This window comes from Salmo trutta, chromosome 35, assembly GCF_901001165.1.
Source record: "Salmo trutta chromosome 35, fSalTru1.1, whole genome shotgun sequence".
NCBI classification, from domain to species: domain Eukaryota; kingdom Metazoa; phylum Chordata; class Actinopteri; order Salmoniformes; family Salmonidae; genus Salmo; species Salmo trutta.
Genome location: NC_042991.1, coordinates 26,428,443 through 26,451,864, shown reverse-complemented (window position 1 = coordinate 26,451,864; position 23,422 = coordinate 26,428,443). Strand labels below are relative to the sequence as shown.

The following is a 23,422-nucleotide window of genomic DNA, read 5'->3' as shown; positions in this document are numbered from 1 at the left end:
GACAAGCACAAAATCACCAATCTGATACATGTATTACACCATGCACTTTAAGGGAACACAATGGAAAGTAAAAAAATTTATGTACTGTGTGCATATGTTTTTTATTTTTTTTTACTGGCAGATAAAATCAATCAATCAGTTAATACAGTAACAAACAAAGGAACCAATCAGATACAGTGACACAAACAAAGGAACCAATCAGATACAGTGACACAAACAAAGAAACCAATCAGATACAGTGACACAAACAAAACAACCAATCAGATTACATTCAAGAGACTTGTGGTCTGTCTTTACTATAGTTTAGGAGATTATGAGCTTGACAGTGACATGATATGCAGTACATAGATTCCTTTCTCTCTCTGACTGCATTTTGTCTGAACATACCATTGGTCCTGTTGGGCCTCTGGATCCGGCCTGTCCCTCCTTTCCTTGGGGTCCCTGCATTTGCAACACACAGACAATAGAGTTAAACAAGTTATTGAGATGACAGGATCAAGCACATTAAACCCTAGGCCTAGACATTGTGTGATCATTAGACAATGGCCTATTGACTCACCCTAGGTCCAGCAGGTCCAATTGGGCCGATGGTCCCAGCTACCCCAGGTGGACCCTGGGGGAAAAAGACAGAAACAAAACCCACTTCAGAACTGGATATGTTTTCCCCCTCACAGCCCACATTAACACAGGTCACGTTCCTTTGACCAACCAACTCAAACCAGTTTGTTTCACCACCAGTTTTCCGTGTGTCAGACTGTAAATCTCCATTTTATTTCTCGTTTGCTCAAAAACCCTGCTCACTTTTTTATTGTCAATCCTCTCTCGCCTTTGATGCTTTGGCATAAGATTTACAGGGAACATAATATATTCCAGATCCATTTTATTGGCCATTATAAAACAGGGCTGCGTACTCTGCAAGTCATTAAATGCATGTTGCCACAGCATCTGTTCTAGCATGGTCACCTGCAAACACTACCCACAATCACTTTGGGGATGGGTTCACCAAGGCTTTTAACTTGGAATCAATAATTATCTTACACTGGGTAATTCATTCGCCAGTGTCTTGTGGCATAAACACAGCTGCATTCATTCCGAACCAAGATTTATTTTATTTTATACGGGGAGGGTGGGGGCTTGGTTCCTAAATCAGAATTCACTCAGCATAGAAATACTCTGAGTTTACTAGCAGACATCTTTCAGTCACAAAAGAGGCTTCTCTTCTTTTATTTAATCTATAAATCAAAGAAGTGGGCTATTTCTAAAAGTACAAAGATACCATTTTATGTATGAGAACTGGAGCTCCTATTTGTTTGTGGTGCTGTCGGTCTAATGAAGACCATCTCAGAAGATCTCTAAAATGCAGATGTCTGAGGACACATGGAAGTGCATTGTTGTTGTGTAAAAAGTCACAAGCTAAGCCTGGAAATCATTGAATGTTGTCAATGTTGATTAAATAGAAGAGCCAGCTTTGTTATGTAAGTCGCTCTGGATAAGAGCGTCTGCTAAATGACGTAAATGTAAAATGTAAATGTCGTTTACCATGATGTTCTGTGTAGCTATGCCATCTATCATAGACGGTTGGTACGTTACAAAAGATAGGCTCCAGGAAACCGGATTTTTCTTTCTTACATTTTTTATCACCTCATCAGCTTTCTATGCACCATAGTACAACAACTGACACAAAGAGGGAGGCACTGCAGTACAACAACTGACACAAGGACGAAGGCCTAATGTGGACTAGAAGCCTTTGTTTAACAGAAATGGTTTATCAGGCTGAATGGTTTTCCACTCACTTAACAGAGAATAAATCCAAATTGGGGAATCTCAACCTGTTGTTAGTTACTGTCTCTTTGTGAGTCCTCTTCATAGGAAATATTGTTTCTGGCCACATAGAGAGAGGCCAGAGTAGTAGCATATCTATGAATTATCCTTGGTTTCCTGTTCTAAAACACAGCCGGGGCCGTGAGCCAAAGCAGCACTCACTTTCTGTCCAGGTAGCCCAGAATCACCAGCTTCTCCTTTTGGTCCTTGTCGGCCCTGAAACAGTAGAGGGAGAAACCCATTCACACTCAGTGGATCATATAATACATAATACAACACACACTAACCTGGGTGACAGACCTAATACAAAAATCTGTCACTATGTCTTTGTGTAACCCAAGGTAAATACACTGTGATGAGAGTTGTGTGCGAGATGTGTGGAAGTATATTGGTGATGTCCAAACAGGCCATGGGTTAATGAGACATTTCTCTTGAGTCTGTGTACGTTTCAGAGAAGGAAATCCCAGTGGAGATTTATGCACAGGCTGGTTTAAAGGCCTCAGATATCACGTTTAGCCCCAGACATGGAGGAATGCAGGCTCTACAGGCCCTTGCCACAATTACTCCAGCTTGTAAATTCCTTACATAATAAATGGCCGAAATTATCCCTATTTGGTGTGTGTAGTCATCGTGGGATTTACGTTTAACCGTTGTAAACGAGCGTTGTGTGGCAGTGGCTGGGGAGAGGGGAGTGTGTGTAGGAGTGTGGAGTGTGTGAGTGTGGAGTGTTCAATGGGAGAGTGAGACTCACAGCTTCTCCAGGAATAGACAGCCCACTGCGTCCTTGAGGGCCGGGCAGACCCATAGGTCCTGGCAAGCCTGTATCTCCACGTGGTCCAATTGGACCCTATCAGAGAAACAAAGACAAGAGATAAGAATCAATTAAACCTGGAAAGAATGTTAATATTGAGATCTCCAGACTGAAAGTAGTAGTGCAGTCAAATGCTACTGTTGCAATATGTGGAAGAAGGCACCAGAAACCGTGGAATGCATGCACTGTCAAACAGAGCCTCCCTCAGTTTCGAGAAGACAAACACATTGCCAATAAGTGAATTCAGATGTGTTTCTTCCACATCAAAGCCATGAAACTGCAAACAGTTCTCAGTTTAAAGGACACTCCAATATTCCACATTCTCCAAACTGTGTCAACAACCTTGACCACTTTATGACTGACATCAGTTATGACTTTAAAATGTAACCCTGCAGCCCTAAAGAGGGACTCTGAGAGGTGAGGTTAGTGAGGTACTTACAGCCGGGCCACTCTCCCCTCTTTCACCCCTGGGACCTTTGCTACCAGGCGCACCCTGGGGAAGGAAGAGCATTAGTCAAGTTAACACTGTGAGGGAGAGGAGTGTCTAGAAGCCCAGAGCAACATCTGTCAGGATGCTGTCAGGATGGATGCTCTCTCCCTGGGGGCTCCGTAGTCATAACATGCAGACTACTGTAGTTTCCGTCTGGTTTGCCCTTTTAAAAACAAATAAAGGCCAAATTGTACAGTCAGTCCTGCATAATGAATATGTTTTAGAGTGAAACTGTACAGTCATAACATTTATAAGAACGTGTCAAAAAAGAGAATTTTCCATCGGCAGATCAAGGAGTTCACTAGAACCCCCTGGCCTGCAGCAGAGAGAGCGAAGGAGTGTTTGTCCGAAAAAGCACCCTATTGGCTACATAGTGCACTATTATTTTATCAGAGCCCAGGTAATAGGGTGCCGTTTGAGATGTAGCTGTAGAGGATGTCTTACCACTGCCCCCTGTGGTCCCTGGGGTCCTGTGCTCTCTGAGGTGCATGTGCAGGCTTTGGGGAGGGACGGGCACTTGGACTCCTCTCTCTGATAGGGAAAGGAAACAGAGAGGCACAGGAGTTGGCCTAAAACACTGACCCAGTTCTCTGTGCAGGTAATCCGCTCAGCCAGTCTCATGTACGCAGAATTACAGACTTCATGACTGTAAGTTTCTCTGGGTAAGAGCGTCTGCTAAATGACTGAATGGTCATGTAAATGTAAACAGAGGCAGGGTCAGGAGGTTACAGGATAATATGGCTTATTTGGAATGATTAGATGGGATTAGTACCAGTAGTACTGTACATGTCAAGACTATACAACAGATGAAGTACATGCTCTCTAGTTGACAGCAATATTTCACTAGAAAGGCTCAATCAGACAGCTGTGTTGCATGCAACGATCCTGTGGCAATGGACATCATGAGCTTCCAGCAAGCCAATTGCTGAAAAGACATGAAATACATATATTTTTTTACATTCTGGGTATCCAAGCAACAGTGATCGTGTGGCTCTTGAAAGAAAAGCTGCTTTTACTTGTTGAAACAGAGGCGAGTTCATGGATAACTCTGGTGGGACTAAAGTGAGAAAGTCGAGGTCGAACAGGGGCTTTGAGGCATAGGACCCAGGGTCAAAACACCAGAGCCTGTGGTACAGTACATTAAAAGCATCACGTGAAACAAGAGTTGTTGTTGACAATGTCTTCATAGCTCTGCACTGTTTGTTGTTTAATGTGCGTATTGTTGAAGGCCGTTCATAGTTGTGATGCCTTTACAGTCGATAGCCGTTGCTTCTCCGCCGAATGGCAAGGCTCTGGGGAAACCGGGCAGGGTAACTGCAAATCAGTGACATACACTACTTGACAAAAGGCGTTTGAAGCTGCAGCTGGGCTATTTAAACAATTATAGCACAGCCTAATTCATGTGCTTCACAAACATCCAATGGGAGTCTTCCAAGAGTTGGAATAATATAAGAAGAAAAAACAGGTGGCTTAAAGTTTTCCTATTCTATATAGACTGAATGACTTTCCTTATCCGCGGCCAGAAATGTACTTTGTACTGAGGCACGTTTTCATTCAATGATGTCTTTGACATATTAGATAGGACAACTGCATAGGGTTGGTAGAGTCAAGTTCTAATCATGCAATGCTTCGCTGCTATCACTTTTCCATAGGTTAAGTGAAATGTACTGAGCTCGCTGTCTGCACACTAATTGACCATTGGGAAAATCAGATTTCTTCTTCATGTGTTCAGGATTATGTAAGTGTGTCCTTAAGAGTTGCGGGTTTGGTATGCATTTGTTTACTGCAATGTTAAAAGATGAGACAAGCAACAAGCATTAGAAGCATGTGTCTAATATGCACGTGCACACACATATGCTCAACAGGAGAACTAAGGAGATGGGTCAGTGAAAATGTTAACAGACTGCTCAGAGCTTGTTTTGCGTCTGTTAAGTTGTACTGCCCGCCTCTCCCCTCCAGGGAGGTCCAGATGTAGGGTGAAGTTGTCCCTAAACACTGATCTGGGATGAATTTTGCATTTCCCCCACTAATGGGCTATGGTTAGGATTGGGGCAGAGGAAGCTGATCCTAGATCTGTACCTAGGGAAAACTTCAGCGGAGGTCCACTGAGGCTGCTCTTACTCACCATAGATGGAAGGTCACAGCATCTGTCTCTGCTCGTCCAGCCCAGGGTGCACACAATATCGAACATCTGGAGCTGGAACTGTGGAACAAGAAAAAAAATAAAACAGTGTTAGTTACATGTGTCTTTGATACTTCCTTGTCATCCAAAAATACCAACTAAGAGCATGCAGACAGAGAGCCCACAGAGAATCAGATAGGGATAACTGAGGCACACTCCACTTGGGGTAAACTATGATGGAGACAGTAAGCTTCAAGGCTTCCTCCTGTCATAACAGCACTCAGATACACATGGGTACTATAACTGACTTGCTTGTAGGCTGCTAGGGCAGCAGGTCCATATGCTTTGACGTTGTATGACAGTTCACTTACAGTTGCACTTTTCCCCTTGGAGCCAATGGACTTGGACATTTTGCCTAGGACTTGATAGCCGTCCGTGGACGTGTTTCCAGCTTCCTTAATCTCCTTGTCCGCCACCTCTTGGCAGTCGAGGTTCAGCTTGACTTTGGTGGGGGAAACAAGGATGTGGAGCTGTATAGAGAAAAGATTGAGAGTTGTTACATTCTTCATCCAGGACATACTTTCGTCTAGGACCATCTGCTTTCTATCTTGAAACTCTGCAAATCATTGGGTTATCTGGGGTTGACAACAGAGCGCAGAGAGACACAGGGTGTATGTGGATGTGTTATTTCCTCTCCTTGATGTGGTGATCACTGATAGCCTCCAAAAGAGGTAGACCAGAGAAAAATAAAGCCACACGATTTCAACACATTCTGATAGCTAACACTAAATTCTAAGGATGTACAGTGTCCTAAAAGTTTTCTCAGGATAAGATACATGGTTCTGGTTCAAAAAGTAATCTGTACTAATGTATTAACTGTTAATTACATATATTAGTCCTATAGCATGTAATATCATAGTAAAATTAATCTGGTGTGGTAAAACACAGTAGGAAATACCAGATCAGATGTTTTCAGCAAAAGATGCTTGCTCAATGATTTATAGAGCATCGTCATCCATTCATCTCTCTCATTTACTTGTGGTGATGGGGTTAAAGTGTATGTGGTGTACACCAAGGATGAGTCTTTCCACCACTATGTTTCACAGAGTCAATGTATGCATTATGTTGTTATTCCTTACTCAGATCAACCTCACATCTTCTGATGATGTAGTTTTGTGGTGTGCCATAAGAAGTGCTCCCTTTTACTCTCTCCCTCTACTGCCAAGAGGCTAGCTGCTGTTCTGTGGAGTTCATTCACATTCTTACTTAGCAGGCAACATGCTACTGTATCAAGCCATGGAGTCAGTCCCAGAGATTTGGCAACCACATGCGGTTTCATTGATTGTGGTCAACATCGTTGGAAATGTATAGCTATGTTTTGCAGACCACTAGCGGAGGAAGCTTGTATCTCAGGATTCTTCTGGGAGAGCGAGCAGACAGACAGTGGAGCACGCTCAGCAATTTATGGAAACTGTGAGTCTGTTTTGGACAGAGAGCGGGTAAATAAGGTAAATATATACCCTAAGAAAGCAACTTGGAGAAATGATCAACTCCACTCGAGGAAATTACATCATCAGACGGCGCTCTATACAGTCTCCAGTTCAGTTTAAGCCCAGTTAACACATAACGTTCTGAGAACCATATGTTTCTTAGCGCTTGGTGAGAGCGTGGTTATCCTATGGTTATTTTACATACAACCTTCCCACAACTTTCCGGGAATGGTGTAGGATAGTTGCTTGGCTTTGAAACATTCTCAGCACAGTTAAGGAACTTCACAAAAAAACTTTATTTAGTTAGTATTTCATTACTTTAACAGAGGGTTTCCTACATGTTCAAACATGGTTACATTTAATTTTAATGTTGGTAATGTTCTATGAACGTTCTCCAACTGGTTTGATATTGGGGATGTTCTCAAATAGTTTAAAGAATGTGTTATTCTGTGGCAATTTCTGTGGCAACTTCAGTACGTCGTCATAGCGTTTCCTACAGGTTTACTCATGGTTCTATTTAAAGTCAGGTTCTCAAATTCTTCTGAGAACATTAAGAAAATGTTCCAATGTTGTAAGAATGTTATTTAAAAACAATTAAATAAAATCCACAAGAAAACTTTAATAACGTTCAGAGAAAGTTCTAAGAACGCCCAGCTCTGAGTTAGACCCAGCTATTCAAACAGAGCAATAAAACAAATATCTTTGTGACCAATAAAAAATCTGACAGTTTAACCTGCAGAAAAGAGATGCCAAGAAGCTATAATGACCAAAAGGTTAACCCTTGGTCAAGGTTTCCCTGTCTTGGTAAAAACGTGGTGTGCAGCAAGCAGCATAGTTAAAAATGGCATTCCCTCTAAGCTCACTGACGTGACGGCCACGTTACAGATGTTGGGGTTTCCCTTGACCTCCGGTCAGTCACTGGGACAGATTACACAGCACCTCCCTATGCCAGACCTTCTACCGTTCAAGTATGATTATGTCCTCTCTCTCTCGGACCTCATGCTCACCATCGTCTAAAGCATATTAGCCTCTTCATACATACGTCTTGAGGGTTCTCTACCCATTTGGACTATATACTGTACAGATGTAAGAGCTTAATTTGAGCCAATTTACTAGGGCATGAAAATAATTAATTGACATTTTTGTAGGGATGATACAGGGAAAATCAAGTCTGAAATTTCTAAGTGGAAATTTCAAACTTCAGAAGCCTTTTTAAACCTAAAATACACTACATGTTTAAATGTTCTGCATTGCAGGAAAGTTCTCCTGCAACAGGGTGATCAAATTAAGATCCTACATCTGTATGGTTTTCCTTTTGTTCATTGACTCAAGCTTCCATGACATCCATATGCCTTTGTTTGAGTATTGTTTGGTATGATAGGCATAAGACTGTTATTGTATTATCCAAACACAAGACAATGGTTTTCGATAATTAATTAAACTTTTGATACGTTCATGTTGAATGATGAAAAGCATAGTCGAGCTGTCAGGGTATGTCAACACTAATTTATCATCTTTATGGACATGAATATTTGCATGATTCCTAACAACTATCAATCATGGTCTAAGTAACTGCTTTAGAGTTTGAATCCTGTGGATCTGCTAAACCTACTGTAAACTTACCTAATCTCGGTTGAAAGAGAGGGTTACTGGTGAGAAAAAGGGCATCTAGAGCAGGTTTATACAGTAGTAGAAGGGAGTTGTTTTTTTTGCCTGTTGATAGAATGGTATTGTATTTCAACCAAATATACCCACAGGAGTCTCCGAATTCCTTCAGAATCCTCATAGGATTTGTCCTGTTGAGTAGAGCACGTCTGTTAAACCCATTTTAGGGAGTTTTGGATCATCGCCGGTAACAATTTTTTATTTTTTTTCCTTTATTTAACAAGGCAAGTCAGTTAAGAACAAATTCTTATTTTCAATGACGGCCTAGGAACAGTGGGTTAACTGCCTTGTTCAGGGGCAGAACGACTAAGACCATTCAAACTCTGAGTTAGCTCTTTCCTGACTGATTAGATCGAGGTAAATCAGCCTTGCGGTGAAGCAGTGCAACCTGGCTGTTTAAAAGCCCATAGCCTTCCTCAGCATACAACACTTTCATAATCCTGCCAGAGATGGCTAAAAAAACTAATCAGGACATCAATCAAATAAGGGAGTGAGAGTCTGGGTTCAAGCTAGCCTGTCTAAATCATGTTTGTTTATGCTGCATATGCTGGCAGCAGGGATGGAGAAGTGGATTCTACAAGTCAACAGCTCTGTAACTATTGGTCATCTGCCTCTTAAAAAGACATGTGCATTTTGCCACTCTGCAAAAGAAAGACTCGATCTCTCCACTGACAGAAGAGAAAATTACAAGTGAAAAGCGCTTACACTAATCAATCCCAGCTCATTACTGTCTGTTTGTATGTCTGTCTGTCTGACTGTATGTCTGTCTGGGAGAGTCACTGTGAGAAGTGTGGTTGAGGTCCTGTCCCCAGTGAGAGCAGTAAACCGCCTAGTCTCCTGTCATGTGCCATCTATTAAAGGAGACATGACAGGCTTTGCCATTGGTTAAACTTATCAGCAGAGCTAATTCTAGGTCTTCCTTTCATGTGGCGGTTCTCATGAGAACCAGTTTCATCATATCGCTTGATGGTTTTTGCGACTGCACAAAGTTCTTGAAATTTTCCGGATTGACTGACCTCTGCTTATTTGAGCTGTTCTTGCCATAATATGGACTTGGTCTTTTACCAAATAGGGCTATCTTCTGTATACCAACCCTACCTTAAGAAGGAAAGAAATTCCACAAATGTACTTTTAACAAGGCAATTGAGATGCATTCCATGTGACTACCTCATGAGGCTGGTTGGGACAGTGCCAAGAGGGTGCAGGGCTGTCATCAGGGCAGGGGGTGACTACTTTGAGGAATCTCAGATGTGGAGTATATTTTGATTTGTTTAGCTCTTTTTTGGTTACTGCAAGGTTCCATAAGTGTTGTTTGTGGTTTTGATGTCTTCGCTATTATTCTACAATGTAGAGGGTGGTAGAAGTGGTGAGGAACCCTGGAATGAGTAGGTGTCCAAACTTTTGACTGGTACTGTATTTCTTAAATCCATTCTTTTACTTTTAGATGTGTGTGTTTTGCTGTGAATTGTTAGATACTACTGCACTGTTGGAGCTAGAAACACAAGCGTTTCGCTACACCCGCAATAACATCTGCTAAATATGTGTATGTGACCAATAAAATTGGATTTGATTTGAATTTGAAGCTGTGGCCAGTATCAGCTCTATCTGGCATATGCTCTCACCCTAGGACAGATACAGCATATAGGCCTGCACAACCCTGCTGGAACACTGGGACAGACACAGCATATAGGCCTGCACAACCCTGCTGGAACACTGGGACAGACACAGCATATAGGCCTGCACAACCCTGCTGGAACACTGGGACAGACACAGCATATAGGCCTGCACAACCCTGCTGGAACACTGGGACAGACACAGCATATAGGCCTGCACAACCCTGCTGGAACACTGGGTAAACCCCAGAACAGAGTCACCCCCCCAACAGCAGCAGCAAGAATTCCCCTGTGTTTAGCTACCAGAGGCAACAGAGGCAATACTAGGCCTGTCTCCAACATCCAGGCAGAGAAACTGCAGCAGTGCCAAAAAGGAAAGAGAAAGAGAGAGAAAGAGTGAGTGTGAGAAAGAGAAAGAGGCAGACAGAGAAAACTTCCCCCTAGCCTCGCATTCCACTGCCTCTCTGATGTAATTGTTTAATAGCAATAGCAGTGACCCAATATTTTCCAGACTCGCACGCCAGCAGTGACTTAATGGTCTCCCCAAAAAGACTTATAGATTGTAGTGAAAATGTGTAATAGGGTTGTCCACACCACCATCCCCTGCAGTACGTCATTTCCACAGCCCCCATGAGCACCCTGCTCTGACCTTATGGTGAAGGACGCATTCCCGCTGTTAGACACATTCCTGTAAGTACCAGAGGGGAGTGCTTCTTTATAGCTCTTTATACACAGTCTACTACTCTATGCCTATAGTCTTTAGTGGTCTCTCTTCCTTTAGGCTACAACTCAGGGACTGAACTTAATGCTAATCCAAGTGATCAAATATGGCAACACCCCTGATTTCTCTGCCCCACTAGTTCCTCTTGGAAACCAACAACCAAGGAATTAGAATTTCATTTAGCTCCAACCTATGTGGAGTTGGACCTGGACCAAACACGACCACTTCAGCTTAGCATGAACCAGCCATTTGATTAGCTTTAATGTCCTAAGAAACTGCTACAAGATCAATTGCCACTTTTATCTCTTGATTACTTTGAGAGGTATTGATTACCATCAATAACAACAATCCATGCACCATGTGACATTGGGGTTTTTACAATTTACAGTCAAAGACCATCTGTTTGATTAAGCAAACATCGTTTTGCAGCACACATGTCTGTAGCTGTATCGGAGGTACACCTCCTGTAACATATAACATATTTGGAATGCCAGGTATCCCTTCTCAGTGTCTGTATATCCTCGGGACATGCCAAGCTTACCGCAAGAACAAAGGGGCCAGCTGTGATTGGTGTACCACACCTCCAGTCTTAGTTGCCAGGCCCAGAATGTTATATAATCCAGCCATTTACTTCACTACACCCAGTATATTCCTCCAATCCCAACAGTCACGCAGACAAGCAGTCGGTGTTTACCTTGTGGAAGCTTCCATGGAAGATTCTCTTCACTTGATCATTGTCGAAAGTGACCCTCTGGATCTCCCCCCTCGTATCCTTGTTATAATACGATATAGTTTGGCTAGAAGCTGAAAAGACAAAAACACAATTAGAGAGAGAAAGAAAGAGGTTACAGATAGGTCTCCAACGTCACATTAGGACTTGGTGTCATGCAAAGCTCCTAAACTAGAAACAGGACTCCACCATCATCAATGGATAGTTTATCATGAAGCACAAACAGATATGCGTTGTGATAGCTACAACATAAAACAGCATGGTTGGGGCTTTATAAAGGCCAGCTGAAGCTAGCTAGTACAGGATGCTGGATGAGGCTGCGTGTGGTTACTGAGGGAGACCAATGCAGCCCTGTGCTCTGGAGCCCATTACAATCCATTCACTGATCCCATGAGAGGATATCAGACAGAACCACAGAAAGATATCTACAGCTGCTGGATATCTTCTCCTCACAGAACACTACTTCATCCTTCCTCTATGCAGCATCCCAAATGGCACCCTATTCCCTATGTAGTGCACTTCTTCAACCAGGGCCCACTATGTAGGGAATACGGTGCCATTTGGGATACAACCCCAGGAACTTCTTGTAACCCTTCCTGTAACCCTCCACCCTCAACCCCTTCAAATCCACAACCACAACCACTCAGCACAAGTCAAAGAGGCTAGAATGCCTTACGATCGATGGTGACCCCGACTTCAGGCTTGTCGTCCTTGGTGGACACCTGCCAGATGTCGAAGGCCTCAGTGGGTGTGTCCGGGAGGAGACGGAACATCATGATGATGGTATAGGAGTGAGGTAGTCCGTCAGGGTGGATCTCTCTGTTCAAACCCCCACGCAACACCCACAATTAGACTGACCATTCAAAAACTACAAAATCAACTCACCATCAATATACAGTATATATGTGATGGGATGTATAGACATTATGGACAGTATATGGATATCTGAAGAATACGTGGATAGAATAGCATATGTACAGAAATAGTTCAATAGGATTTCACTAGAATACAGTACAGTATATACATATGAAATGGGTAAAACAGTATTACCATATGTTTATGTAGCACTGGGATATGGATGAATTTGTTCCTTTGAGTAAAAAACAGAGGTAAAACTATGTGGAATGTTAAGCTGACCGGGGATATTTGATAGGCCTACTGTGCAGCTGATAAAGCGCTTAGAGATGTATGATGTAGGAGATAGACAGTGGAGTTGGATGTCTCTGAGCTACGTGGGCTGAGTGAAATCAACAGTATGCCAGAACTTCAGATTGAACAATATGCCAGAACTTCAGATCACTGCTTAACACTTAACAGGATGTCGTAAATCTATTGACCTAGTTTAGAGGGGAATGGTGTCTAACAGTCTGTCTGAACATAGTTGGGCAAGACGTGTCATGTTAGTGGCCTGGGCTATATCCAAGTGCCAAACAGACGTTTATACAGTTTTTACATGATGGAAAGGACCCACAAAAAAGTAACGTTCGAAAACATATAATTTCTTAACGGTTGTCTCCCTGCATTGTCCTCCATCTCCTCAGTCTTCCTCCACTTAAGCGTAGACAAGCTTTCAGTCTGAGAATATCATTGGAATCTGAACAAACAGTATTAGGGTTACGAAAGTACAGCAACTTTCCCCAAATTCCTTGGTTTTACAGTTTTTACAATGGAAAAAAAGTATTGATGAAAAAAAGTATTGATATTTTTTATTCTGCAGATCAAATGCTACTCTAGGTGCTGCTTTCCTTCAAAGGTCAATCAAGCCATGACAAGGTCACCCACAGCATATGGAATGATTAGGGAACATATTAACAAATCGTGCTCAGCTAAGTAGGGTTTTGAGCTAATGTTTTCCAGCATGTTTGCCTGAGGGCATTTTAAAGACATGTAATTCACCAGAGATCCACAGCAAGTGCTGGCAGGTTTTGTGCTGCAACTCAATTATCCGTTAAATCCATTAGCTCAGAAAAGCAGCGCAGACATACAACCACAAGATGTAGAATTGACCAATCCAAGCCAGAGACGATGGTAGAGTTGCAAAATTCTGTCAACTTTCACAAAATGCCTAGGTTATCCAGAAATTCTGGTTGGTTGGATTATTATTCCCTCCTGGTTCCGGGAATTTTCAAACCTGGAATACCTGGGAATTTTTGTGGTAAAATACCAGAATTTTCTAATCCAAGACAATGGTATCTCAGACTCACGTGGTGGGCTGGGTCAGGAAGGAGTTCTTATGGAGTCTATAGGCTGTGTAGCTGTTGAAGGAACCAGTTTCCATAGACACTCCCTTGATATAGCCATAGGTCTTCTCTGTCAGGTTGAATGCCTCCAGCATCCTGAAGCCTAGAACACAAGGTAAATTTGTCTTACTAAGTTCTAGGAGGTTCCAGGAAGTTCTAAGAAATTCCTCATATACAAAAATGAGGAAATAATGCATGCTGTTTCTGCAGTTGGTTCTAATTTGGGATGCACATAATTAATCATCTGAGCATATTTACCAGGTGATGTGAATCCATTTAGGTAGATCAGGGGACAAGCTGTGAAGATAATATCAAAGATAAGCAACAGTTTAATTTGTTTCTAGAATTTATTTTCATGGGAGATAAAGTATTTAGCAGTTAGCGATTAATTTAAGTGTTATCCAAAATACAAAAGACCCAAAAAAGCTCACATGATGTTGCGGTTTCGCAAATGAAGGTCACAAGATTGTCTTGGATAGTTGCAAAGGCGTCGAAGTCGTCCACAACGAAGATGTGTCTGTCGCTTGGCTTGCTCCCAATGTTCTGCAGCTCAGCATAATCCACATCGGCAACACCAACCACAAACACACTGTAACCTGGAGGAGGAACACGTTCACACTTAAGCAATAAGGCCCGAGGAGGTGTGGTATATATATGGCCAATATACCACGGCTAAGGGCTGGTCTTCCGCACGACGCAACGCAGAGTGCCTGGACACAAGGTGCCTTATTGCTATTATAAACTGGTTACCAACGTAATTAGAGCAGTAAAAATGTATGTTTTGTCATACCGGTGGTATACGACCTCATATACCATGGCTGTCGGCCAATCAGCATTCAGGGCTTGAACCACCCAGTTTATAAACTCACATAACCAACTATGTGTATTGGTGATTCTAATAAGTTACAGATTGTCGATAATTCAATGACAAGATAAACAACACAAACAACACACTCGTTGTGATTGACGGTTTGACTGGAAGATTCCTGTTCAGCAAACTCAGTAACTCTTACCAGCATGCTGCAGGGCGGCAGCGTTTTTCTTCACCTCATCCTGAGAACGACCGTCTGTGACAGCTACCACAACCTTGGGGACATTCCTCCTCATTCCATTTTCGGACGTAAATACCTTCTCCTTGACATGCTTCAGAGCAACACCTGATCAAGAACAAAGAAAGGTCAATGAAAATGACAACTTAATTAGTGTGATATCGGATAACTTTGAATAGACAACAATGTCTATTTAGTGGATGGATCTATAAAGAATAAGCATGTTTGGCTTGCATCCATTGAAATGTTAGCCTGAATGCCAGTCTGTTTGTGCCATAATGCCAACTTCTTAATGTCACTCATTATCACGCCAGTGATAGTAATGGATTTGTTAAGAGCAGACACAGATCTGGGACCAGGCTCATGGAACGTGTTGGTGTCATTGTAACGTTTACAACCTGAGACTAGTTGGTGGGTGCTGGGTTTGGGAAGAGGCTCACCGGTCTTAGTGTTTCCTCCTCTGTACTGAATGAGTTGTAGAGCAGCGAGACCGCTGCCCTTGTCCGAGTAAGAGTTCAGTCTGAACTCTGTCTTTGCTTGATCGCTGTACTGAACGAACGACACCTGTTTCCAAAGTAAACAGACATGAGCATTACAAGGAGTTGTAGTATGATGTCATAGCGTACCTGGTATTCTATGTAGTATGTTATGCTAAAACTAACAGCTATCACCAAGTTGACTAACAATTATAGTCTTAAAAGCATATTGTAACACGATTTATACCTCTATTTACAGCACTACACACCTGCATTCCTGTCGATCCAATGACGTCGAAGGCTCCAATCATGCTGAAGACGAACTGCACCACTTTCCGGAAGCTCTCTTCCCCGATACTCCACGAGCCGTCGATAAGGAACACCACATCTGCCTTGGCACCTTTGCACACTGAGGCAGAAGAAAAACAACTCAATGAACTGCACTACATAGATTCCATGGCAGGCCACAGACTCTGAGCTGCCTGGAACACCAGGCGTCAGCCAGGCATCAGAAAGAGAGTGGGCAACCTAGAAAATAAAAACGTCTGCAGGAATCTCAAAAACAAAACCATCGAGGAAAACAATGACATAATGAAGCTGTACATAGCAATTATTGGTTTAACTGATCAAACTTTCCTGAAAAAAATGATCAAAACAAGAAACATTTGCTCACCATGAGGGCTGGAAATGAACTGCTCTTTAATGGCTTTCTCGCTTAGTACAAAAAAAGTAGTTGGCAAAACAAAAGATAATGTCTGCCTGATGTGGTAGAGCACATTTTTTTTTATCTCTCGCAATCCCGTGCTCCAAGTCTGAGTCCATAAACAAGTTTTACACAATATCTTATCAAACAAACAGCTTCTTTGAACACCTAGGTTATTCATTAGTCAATGGTTGTGTTCCATTGAAAAACCCTGGGGGTCTGTGTGGACCATGTGGCGGCCATTAGTTTAACACTGGCACTAACACTAACTCTGATCTAGAGGAAATAAGTCTGCAGGTCTCTGCTTCTGCCAAATAATGAGATGTTGAGTGTTTTGCATATTCTCTAAACCTGCCTTTTTATTACTTTCACCTAATGGCACTAAAAACACAAATAAAACCATTCTGATAGCACTAAAAACACACAAAAATAAAACCATTCTGATGGCACTAAAAACACACACAAATAAAACCATTCTGATGGCACTAAAAACACACACAAATAAAACCATTCTGATGGCACTAAAAACACACACAAATAAAACCATTCGGATGGCACTACAAACACACACAAATAAAACCATTCTGATGGCACTAAAAACACACACAAATAAAACCATTCGGATGTCTTTTAAGCTGACAGCTGGTTTGAAGCTCAAATATTCCATAGCATTGGTGGATGCAGTGCTGTGTGGTTATGTGTGGTTCTGTATGGTTCTGTGTGTTTCTGTGTGTTTCTGTATGATTCTGTGTGGTTCTGTATGGTTCTGTGTGGTTCAGTGTGGTTCTGTATGGTTCCGTTGGGTTATGATTGGTTCTGTGTGGTTCTGTGGCTTTATGGATGTGGTGGATATGCTGCCATTTCTGCTTACCTGCCCATGCAGGGGGGATGGTAGGAGGTGGTGGAGGAGTGGGGGGTTGTGTTGGCGCTTCAGTAGGCTTCACCACTTTGACAAAGAGACAACAATAAGTCAAAATAGACAAGAATGGACAATTCACAAAACAACACAAAGTAACATTTTGAAGACTTTCAATACTCACGGGTTCTCTCCTTGGTGCTGACTCCGGGGCCCTCCAAGTTGGGGGTCTGAACGAACACGGTGGCGCTGTAGAGAGCGTCCGGGGAGAGACCCTCGAAGCAGTACTGGCTCTGAGCTGCAGTGATGGTGATCTCCTGCTGACCTTTACTGGAGGCTAGACAGAGACAGCACAAAGACAAATATGAGACATGTTGACCTATGTTGAGAAGAGAAACATGTTGACATGTGTTGAGTGCTGAGGCTGCTGCTTGAAACGTTGCTCCTCATAAAAATCACAGGTCTTCTCTGAGTACGCAAACCAGAGTTAATGCCATTCAGCTGGGGTTATTTGACAGTTCTGCGGTTAAACAATAATGTCAAAATACATGTAATATCTGTGTTATCACTTTACACATGTAATTCAATATGAATTGTTTTGGGGAAAATGCAGAAATATTTTGAGAATGTTTTTTTGGGGGGGTCAAATGAACCATGAGACCAAGACAATGGCCTTATAAAGTGGAGTTATCCCCTCATTCACGTCTCCTAGGCTGACCCCTTTCTGTTTAAGGCTCCCATATCCCCTCATTCACCTCTCCTAGGCTGACCCCTTTCTGTTTAAGGCTCCCATATCCCCTCATTCACCTCTCCTAGGCTGACCCCTTTCTGTTTAAGGCTCCCATATCCCCTCATTCACCTCTCCTAGGCTGACCCCTTTCTGTTTAAGGCTCCCATATCCCCTCATTCACCTCTCCTAGGCTGACCCCTTTCTGTTTAAGGCTCCCATATCCCCTCATTCACCTCTCCTAGGCTGACCCCTTTCTGTTTAAGGCTCCCATAGTCATTTCTTAGTCATTTTTGGTCAGAGACGTTTGCCATGATCCTCGCTCCTCCACCACTGTTTGCATTCCACTTCAGACAAACCATTGCCTCTGTCTATGTCTGAAGCATCTTTAAAAGGTTGCTAGCTTCTCAAAAGTTGGGGACTGTTTACCTTCGGGGAGTGCTTTCTGCAGCAGCTGTCTTCTCACACAAGCAAAGCCTGCTTTAGTTTGGAAATGTGTCATGGGTAATGACTATCATGTCAATATTTAAATCCTTGGGATACTGCTTCCTGTTTTTAACAGTTTATACCCCGGTTCTATGTGTGAATATGAAACAGATTGATTCAAAGGCAGACAGTAATTAAAAGGATGTCATCTTTTCAGTCAGCGATACAATAAAAATTTGGTGGACGTATGCATTCAGAAAACGCCACATCATGCATTCTCCTTCGAGGGATAAACACAGGGGAGGGCTAAGGATAAACAGTCGTGTGAATGTCTAGACTCAATCTCAACACGCAGCACAGAGCCATTTCAATGTTCTGAACACAGAAGAGGGTGTGGCTCTGATCCGTGGAGAATCTATAGCATCTCTGACTAGTGACTGACAAATACATCATGTGTTGATGTCCCTTCAACATTCTCCTTTGTGGCTTCAGATTTTTTACATAAAAGGAAGCATATACTCAATTGGAATGCAGCCCTTTTTCAGGGTAGAAGGTGAAATCTGCGATTAATGTTTGGCTGAAACAGGAATTCAGGATTATGGCTTTAAGATTGAGACTTACGGTCCAGAGGGTTGAGCTTGATCCTGTAGGAAGTGGCAGCCCTGTGAGGACTCCACTTGATGCAGAACTTGTCGAAGCCAACGTTGTAGGTCTCGATGTTGGTGACGTTCAGGTAGACTGTGGAGCAGAACACAAGAAGAAGATATCAGACTGACGTCAAGACTGAGGCTACAGTGGACCCTGGTCAAAAGTAGTGCACTATGTAGGGAATAGGGTGCTATTTGGGACTAAGCATGTCTTCAGGTTAGCATTGATGTTCAAGCAAGGGGATATTTCTGTTATTCAAACACATACGTGTTGTTCCCTGTCCTTCGAGGGCCCCACTCATGCCAGCCCCATACTGGGCAAACACTTTGACATCGTAGGTGGTGCCAGGGAGCAGGTTCTGGAGGGTGTATGAGGTCACGTCACCCACAAATACATCCAAGCTCTTACTCTGATCTTCTTCTGCAGGCAAAACACAACACAAACTACTTTACAACAGCAACACTACAACACAAACTCATACGGAGAGGAGAGGAGCGGTCTGCTATAAACCTGAAATCATCTCAATTGAAATGTCAAGGTGTGGCCCTTAGATTTCATGAAAATTATTCTGCATCATTACTTATTCATTGTTGTTAATAAACTTTGGCTTTGTACTAGAAAGTGTGGCTGGTTGATATGGACAATGAAATATAAAACCCTGCATGACAAAGCATGATACTGAGAAGTCTTGTAACTCAGGGTGTTATGGGTCCCTTCTCATGATTGCACAGACGTGGCCCAGAGTCTGACGTTATCTCACCCGCAGGCGTGTAGACCAGCTTGTATCCGAGCACTGGAGACGGAGAGGGGTCCCAGGCCACACGGAAGCGGGTGTACCACTCGTCTGAGACGCGCAGGCTCAAGGGCTCCAGCAGGCCGACTATAACAGAGGCACAGCACCAGCAGAGAGAGCAGACATGTCAACATTCAATCAGACGGCAATTACTGCCAACAACAAGTGAGGCTATGATCCCATTTCCAGAATAGCTAGCCCCAGTGCAGTAAGTCACCACATTACCACAGCATATCCTGGGCTACAAGTCTACAGCAGCCCCTGGTGTTTTTCCTCCTCCTCAGTTTATGAAGACTATTATGAGTAATACATGTGTTTAGGCTGGATAGATTTTTTCAGTCTTGCTGAGGGAGCTGAACTGGGTAGTGGGTAGGTTTGTTTGCGTGGGTGGTGACAACCCATTGGAGCGAGGCCCATCCACAGTGGTGCTTCTTTTAAAGCCAAGACATGACGTTTCTATTGTTTGTGTAACTCGGGGCAATTGTTCACCAGTCGCTGAGCTTTCCCAGTTGCCTCTACTGTGAATTCCCAATCTTCCGAACTCTTCAAAATATATATTTTTTGGAATCGTTTGAATATAGTATGGCTCTTGTAAGTATTTTCCAGTTCTCACTCCCAGCTCAGCTCATCAGGCTTGGAAATTCTGTCCAGCTAGCTAGACCGACCAGGTGTACAGTATACTAGACTGAACACTTCCTGAACACTTTTCCTAACTGCGTTACCTGTGCGTCCGGGCCCGATCAGAGATGGCCCTGCTCCATCAGCATAGATGGCTTCAACAGTTATGCTGTAGGGGGTGTCAGGAAGCAGGTTCTGCAGGATGGCATTGTTTCTGTTGCCAGGAACAACCGTCTGTGAGGAAAAATACCACAGAGAACTTAGTCAGTTCATTAAAAAAGGAACATAATTATGGAATTACTTTTGGAAGCTATGCACTAATTCTAGGCTTGCTCCTACATCAATGCAGCAGAGAGCAAAAAGAAGGCTGTTAATGAAAGTTCCCCATCCTCTTGGAACACTGGAGGGTTAGCGCTCCTGACCTTTCTCGTTTAGAAGCATTTGTTATGTCACTCAATGGTTGGCTTACTAGGGAATAATTATGCAGCGCTGCTGTGCTGCCCTAAAGTGCTCCAGCTCTGTGTTTAAAGTCATTAATAACCCAACGTAATGTAACGTAATGTTTCCAGTGATAATGTTGATCTAACTGAGCCTTTAATTCATCTTACTAATCAGCAGTTATTTGCTGGAGTTAACCAAACAGACGCTGAAGTAAGACTATGTAGGCCTACAGCGCTTCGGCAGTAGTAACACGTTGAACAGTAAGTTCATGGGAGTGTGGAGGAGTGTATTTGATTTGCAACTCAGCCACATATAAAAAGAGACATGCTTAGGTCATGAACTCACTCGTTCCTCGAGTAAACCTTAAAGTTCCCTGCTACGTGAAAGTCTGTCGAGAAAGACTCTGTATGTGCACCAAATGGCACCCTATTCCCTATATAGTGCACTACTTTAGACCAGAGCCCTATGGGTGCCATTTGGGATCCAACCTATGAACTCACAAACTCAGTGATGGGGTCTCCTGTGGTGGGGGCGTAGGCGATCTTGTATTGCTGCACTGGGCCCTCCGCGTGGTCCCAAACGATGGTCAGAGTGTTGGTGGTGGCATCAAACACCCGCAGGTTCCTAGGTCCAACACGGGGCACTGCAACAGCAACAGCAAAAATACTGGGTTACACTCAAACACATGTACCTAGCAACGCTGCACACCACATGATCCTCAAAATGTTAAACAGCTGCACCATTGAGAGCATCTTGTCTGGCTGCATCACCACTTGGTATGACAACTGCTTGGCATCTGACCGCAAGGTGCTACAGAGGGTAGTGTGTAGGCCGAGCTCCCTGCCACCCAGGACCTCTATACCAGGCGGTGTCAGAGGAATGCCCTAAAAATTGTCAGACTCCAGCCAAAAGCCATAGACTTTTCTCTCTCAACCGCACGGCAAGCGGTACTGATGCACCAAGTCTGGAACCAACAGGACCCAGGACAGCTTCTACCCCCAAGCCATAAGACTGCTAAATATTTAGTTAAATAGCTAACCAAATAGCTACCCAGACTATCTGCCCTGACCCTTTTCTGACTCAGCACATACACTGTTGCTACTGTTTATAATCTATCCTCTTGCCTAATCATATAATATATCATATAATATATGTACATATCTACCACAATTACCTCGTACCCCTGTATATCGACTAGGTACTGGTACCCTGTGTATATAGCCAAGTTATCGTTACTCATTGTGTATTTACTATTACTTTTGTTATTATGTGTTTCTATTATTTCTCTATTTTTTTTCTCTCTCCATTGTTGGGAAGAGTCCATATGTAAGCATTTCACTGTTAGTCCACACCTGTTGTTTACAAAGCATGTGACATATAAAATTTGATTTGATTTGACCTAGTAACCACCACTATATATAGCTACGTGTGCGTGTGCGTGTGTGTGTGTGTGTGTGTGTGTGTGTGTGTGTGCGTATTTGAATGTAGACTAAAGTATAAGCAAGTATGTGTGGAAGCATTAGTAACACTCATGAGTCGAGAGTATCGATGTAAACAAGAGTCGCATGAGTCGGTAGTATCAATGTAAACAACAAAGTTGGATTCAAGTCTCACATGTTTTGCCGTCTCCCTTCACTGGCGAGCCCTCCCCATCGGCGTACAGAGCCAGGACACTGATGGAGTACGGCGTGTCGGGAATGAGCGAATCCAGGAACGCGTTGTTGATGTTTCCCGGGACCAGGACCTTTGGAGAGGTCATAAGACATAGATCACAATGATGGCTTCCCAGAAAGGAAGATTGTTTTGCATCCCAAATGGAAACCTATTCCCTAGTTAGAGCACTACGTTAGTATAGGGCGTCATTTGGGATGCATCCTGGAAGAAGGATTCTTATTCAAATGACCTTTTTCATGCATTACATACTGCTCTGGCACTGCTAACGTACATAATGAGCTCACTGTTAATCCATGCTAGAGTCTTCTTGGAGGGAGCCTAGTGCCAAAGGTTAACATGAAGTACTAACAAAGCCCTGAAGAGGTTTAAAACGCTAAACAAATACATGAATTTAGCTAAGAAGTGATTGATAAACAAATGAGTGTTATGAAGCATCCATCGTCTGGTAAATGCAAAGACGTAACCAACACCACGAGACCGGTGCTCTGTCATTGGACAGGCCTCAATGTGTACTGTATCTATCTCACCCCTGTTTCTAACAACAGTGGAGCCCAGTCTTCTCATATCACCAGGGTCACCACTGTCACTAAGCAGCACATTATCTATTAGCTTGTCTGGGGGACGGCCATTACATCATGCTAAATACCTTCATCTAAAGCTTATCTGAGGATTTAACTGAAAATCTCCTAGTTGAAAGAGTGATGGACAAGACATGCAGGTAGCTGAGGTATATAATAAAGTATATTTCCTGTGAAAAGCACTCATAAGGCTGTCCTCACAAAATGGAGCCTGATTGAGAATAGACAGGAGGTTAGCTGAGCTGGCGAATGCTTTGGTAAAAAAAATCTGTCTCTTAGCATGAGGAATTTTTAAGGCCTACTGCTGCATCAAAGAACATTCCAATAAAAACAGCCTCATTATCGTCCAACCAAGGCCAAAACATCAAACGTTACAATTTTCATCTATGTCTATCGCAGATGTGCATGTGCACATTTTCCAAACTGCTAGTGGTACAGTAAAAGCTGTTTGTAGGCCAATTAGCTCTATCTTTCTCCTGTAATCCAAGATATGTGTATCGCATCGGTGCATAAAATCAATGCTGATAGACAGAGAATTAAAAGCCAAAAAGTCTGGATTTCCCCATTAGCCTAACGAACACCAACCTCATTACTAAAGGAATGCCATCTGTGGAGATTCTAAACAAACTCCCTAACAAACTCTTCGAGTGAGGGTTTTCGATATCTTCATCAAACGTAGAGCCCAGCAACCCTACTCTACACTTTTATCGCTTAAGTGGACTTTACCTTT

At 42.9% G+C, this 23,422-nt stretch overlaps 1 protein-coding gene across 9 annotated transcripts in view; it reads right to left on the bottom strand.

The window, feature by feature from the left end:
• LOC115174952 (collagen alpha-1(XII) chain) overlaps positions 1-23,422 on the bottom strand; it is an 89,927-nt gene that overhangs the window by 5,735 nt on the left and 60,770 nt on the right. For all 9 annotated transcript variants that reach the window (XM_029734022.1, XM_029734024.1, XM_029734016.1 and 6 more), the window contains 24 exons: positions 22,055-22,184; positions 20,941-21,083; positions 20,104-20,233; positions 19,349-19,468; positions 18,856-19,008; positions 18,562-18,678; positions 16,972-17,124; positions 16,803-16,877; positions 15,498-15,637; positions 15,193-15,316; positions 14,717-14,860; positions 14,135-14,299; positions 13,962-14,000; positions 13,668-13,806; positions 12,140-12,282; positions 11,428-11,537; positions 5,616-5,774; positions 5,248-5,325; positions 3,567-3,653; positions 3,072-3,125; positions 2,573-2,668; positions 1,984-2,037; positions 560-613; positions 388-441 (listed from right to left, as the gene is read on the bottom strand). In XM_029734022.1, coding sequence (XP_029589882.1) covers positions 388-441; positions 560-613; positions 1,984-2,037; positions 2,573-2,668; positions 3,072-3,125; positions 3,567-3,653; positions 5,248-5,325; positions 5,616-5,774; positions 11,428-11,537; positions 12,140-12,282; positions 13,668-13,806; positions 13,962-14,000; positions 14,135-14,299; positions 14,717-14,860; positions 15,193-15,316; positions 15,498-15,637; positions 16,803-16,877; positions 16,972-17,124; positions 18,562-18,678; positions 18,856-19,008; positions 19,349-19,468; positions 20,104-20,233; positions 20,941-21,083; positions 22,055-22,184 — 2,661 coding nt within the window. The remainder of the gene's footprint in view (positions 1-387; positions 442-559; positions 614-1,983; positions 2,038-2,572; positions 2,669-3,071; positions 3,126-3,566; positions 3,654-5,247; positions 5,326-5,615; positions 5,775-11,427; positions 11,538-12,139; positions 12,283-13,667; positions 13,807-13,961; positions 14,001-14,134; positions 14,300-14,716; positions 14,861-15,192; positions 15,317-15,497; positions 15,638-16,802; positions 16,878-16,971; positions 17,125-18,561; positions 18,679-18,855; positions 19,009-19,348; positions 19,469-20,103; positions 20,234-20,940; positions 21,084-22,054; positions 22,185-23,422) is intronic.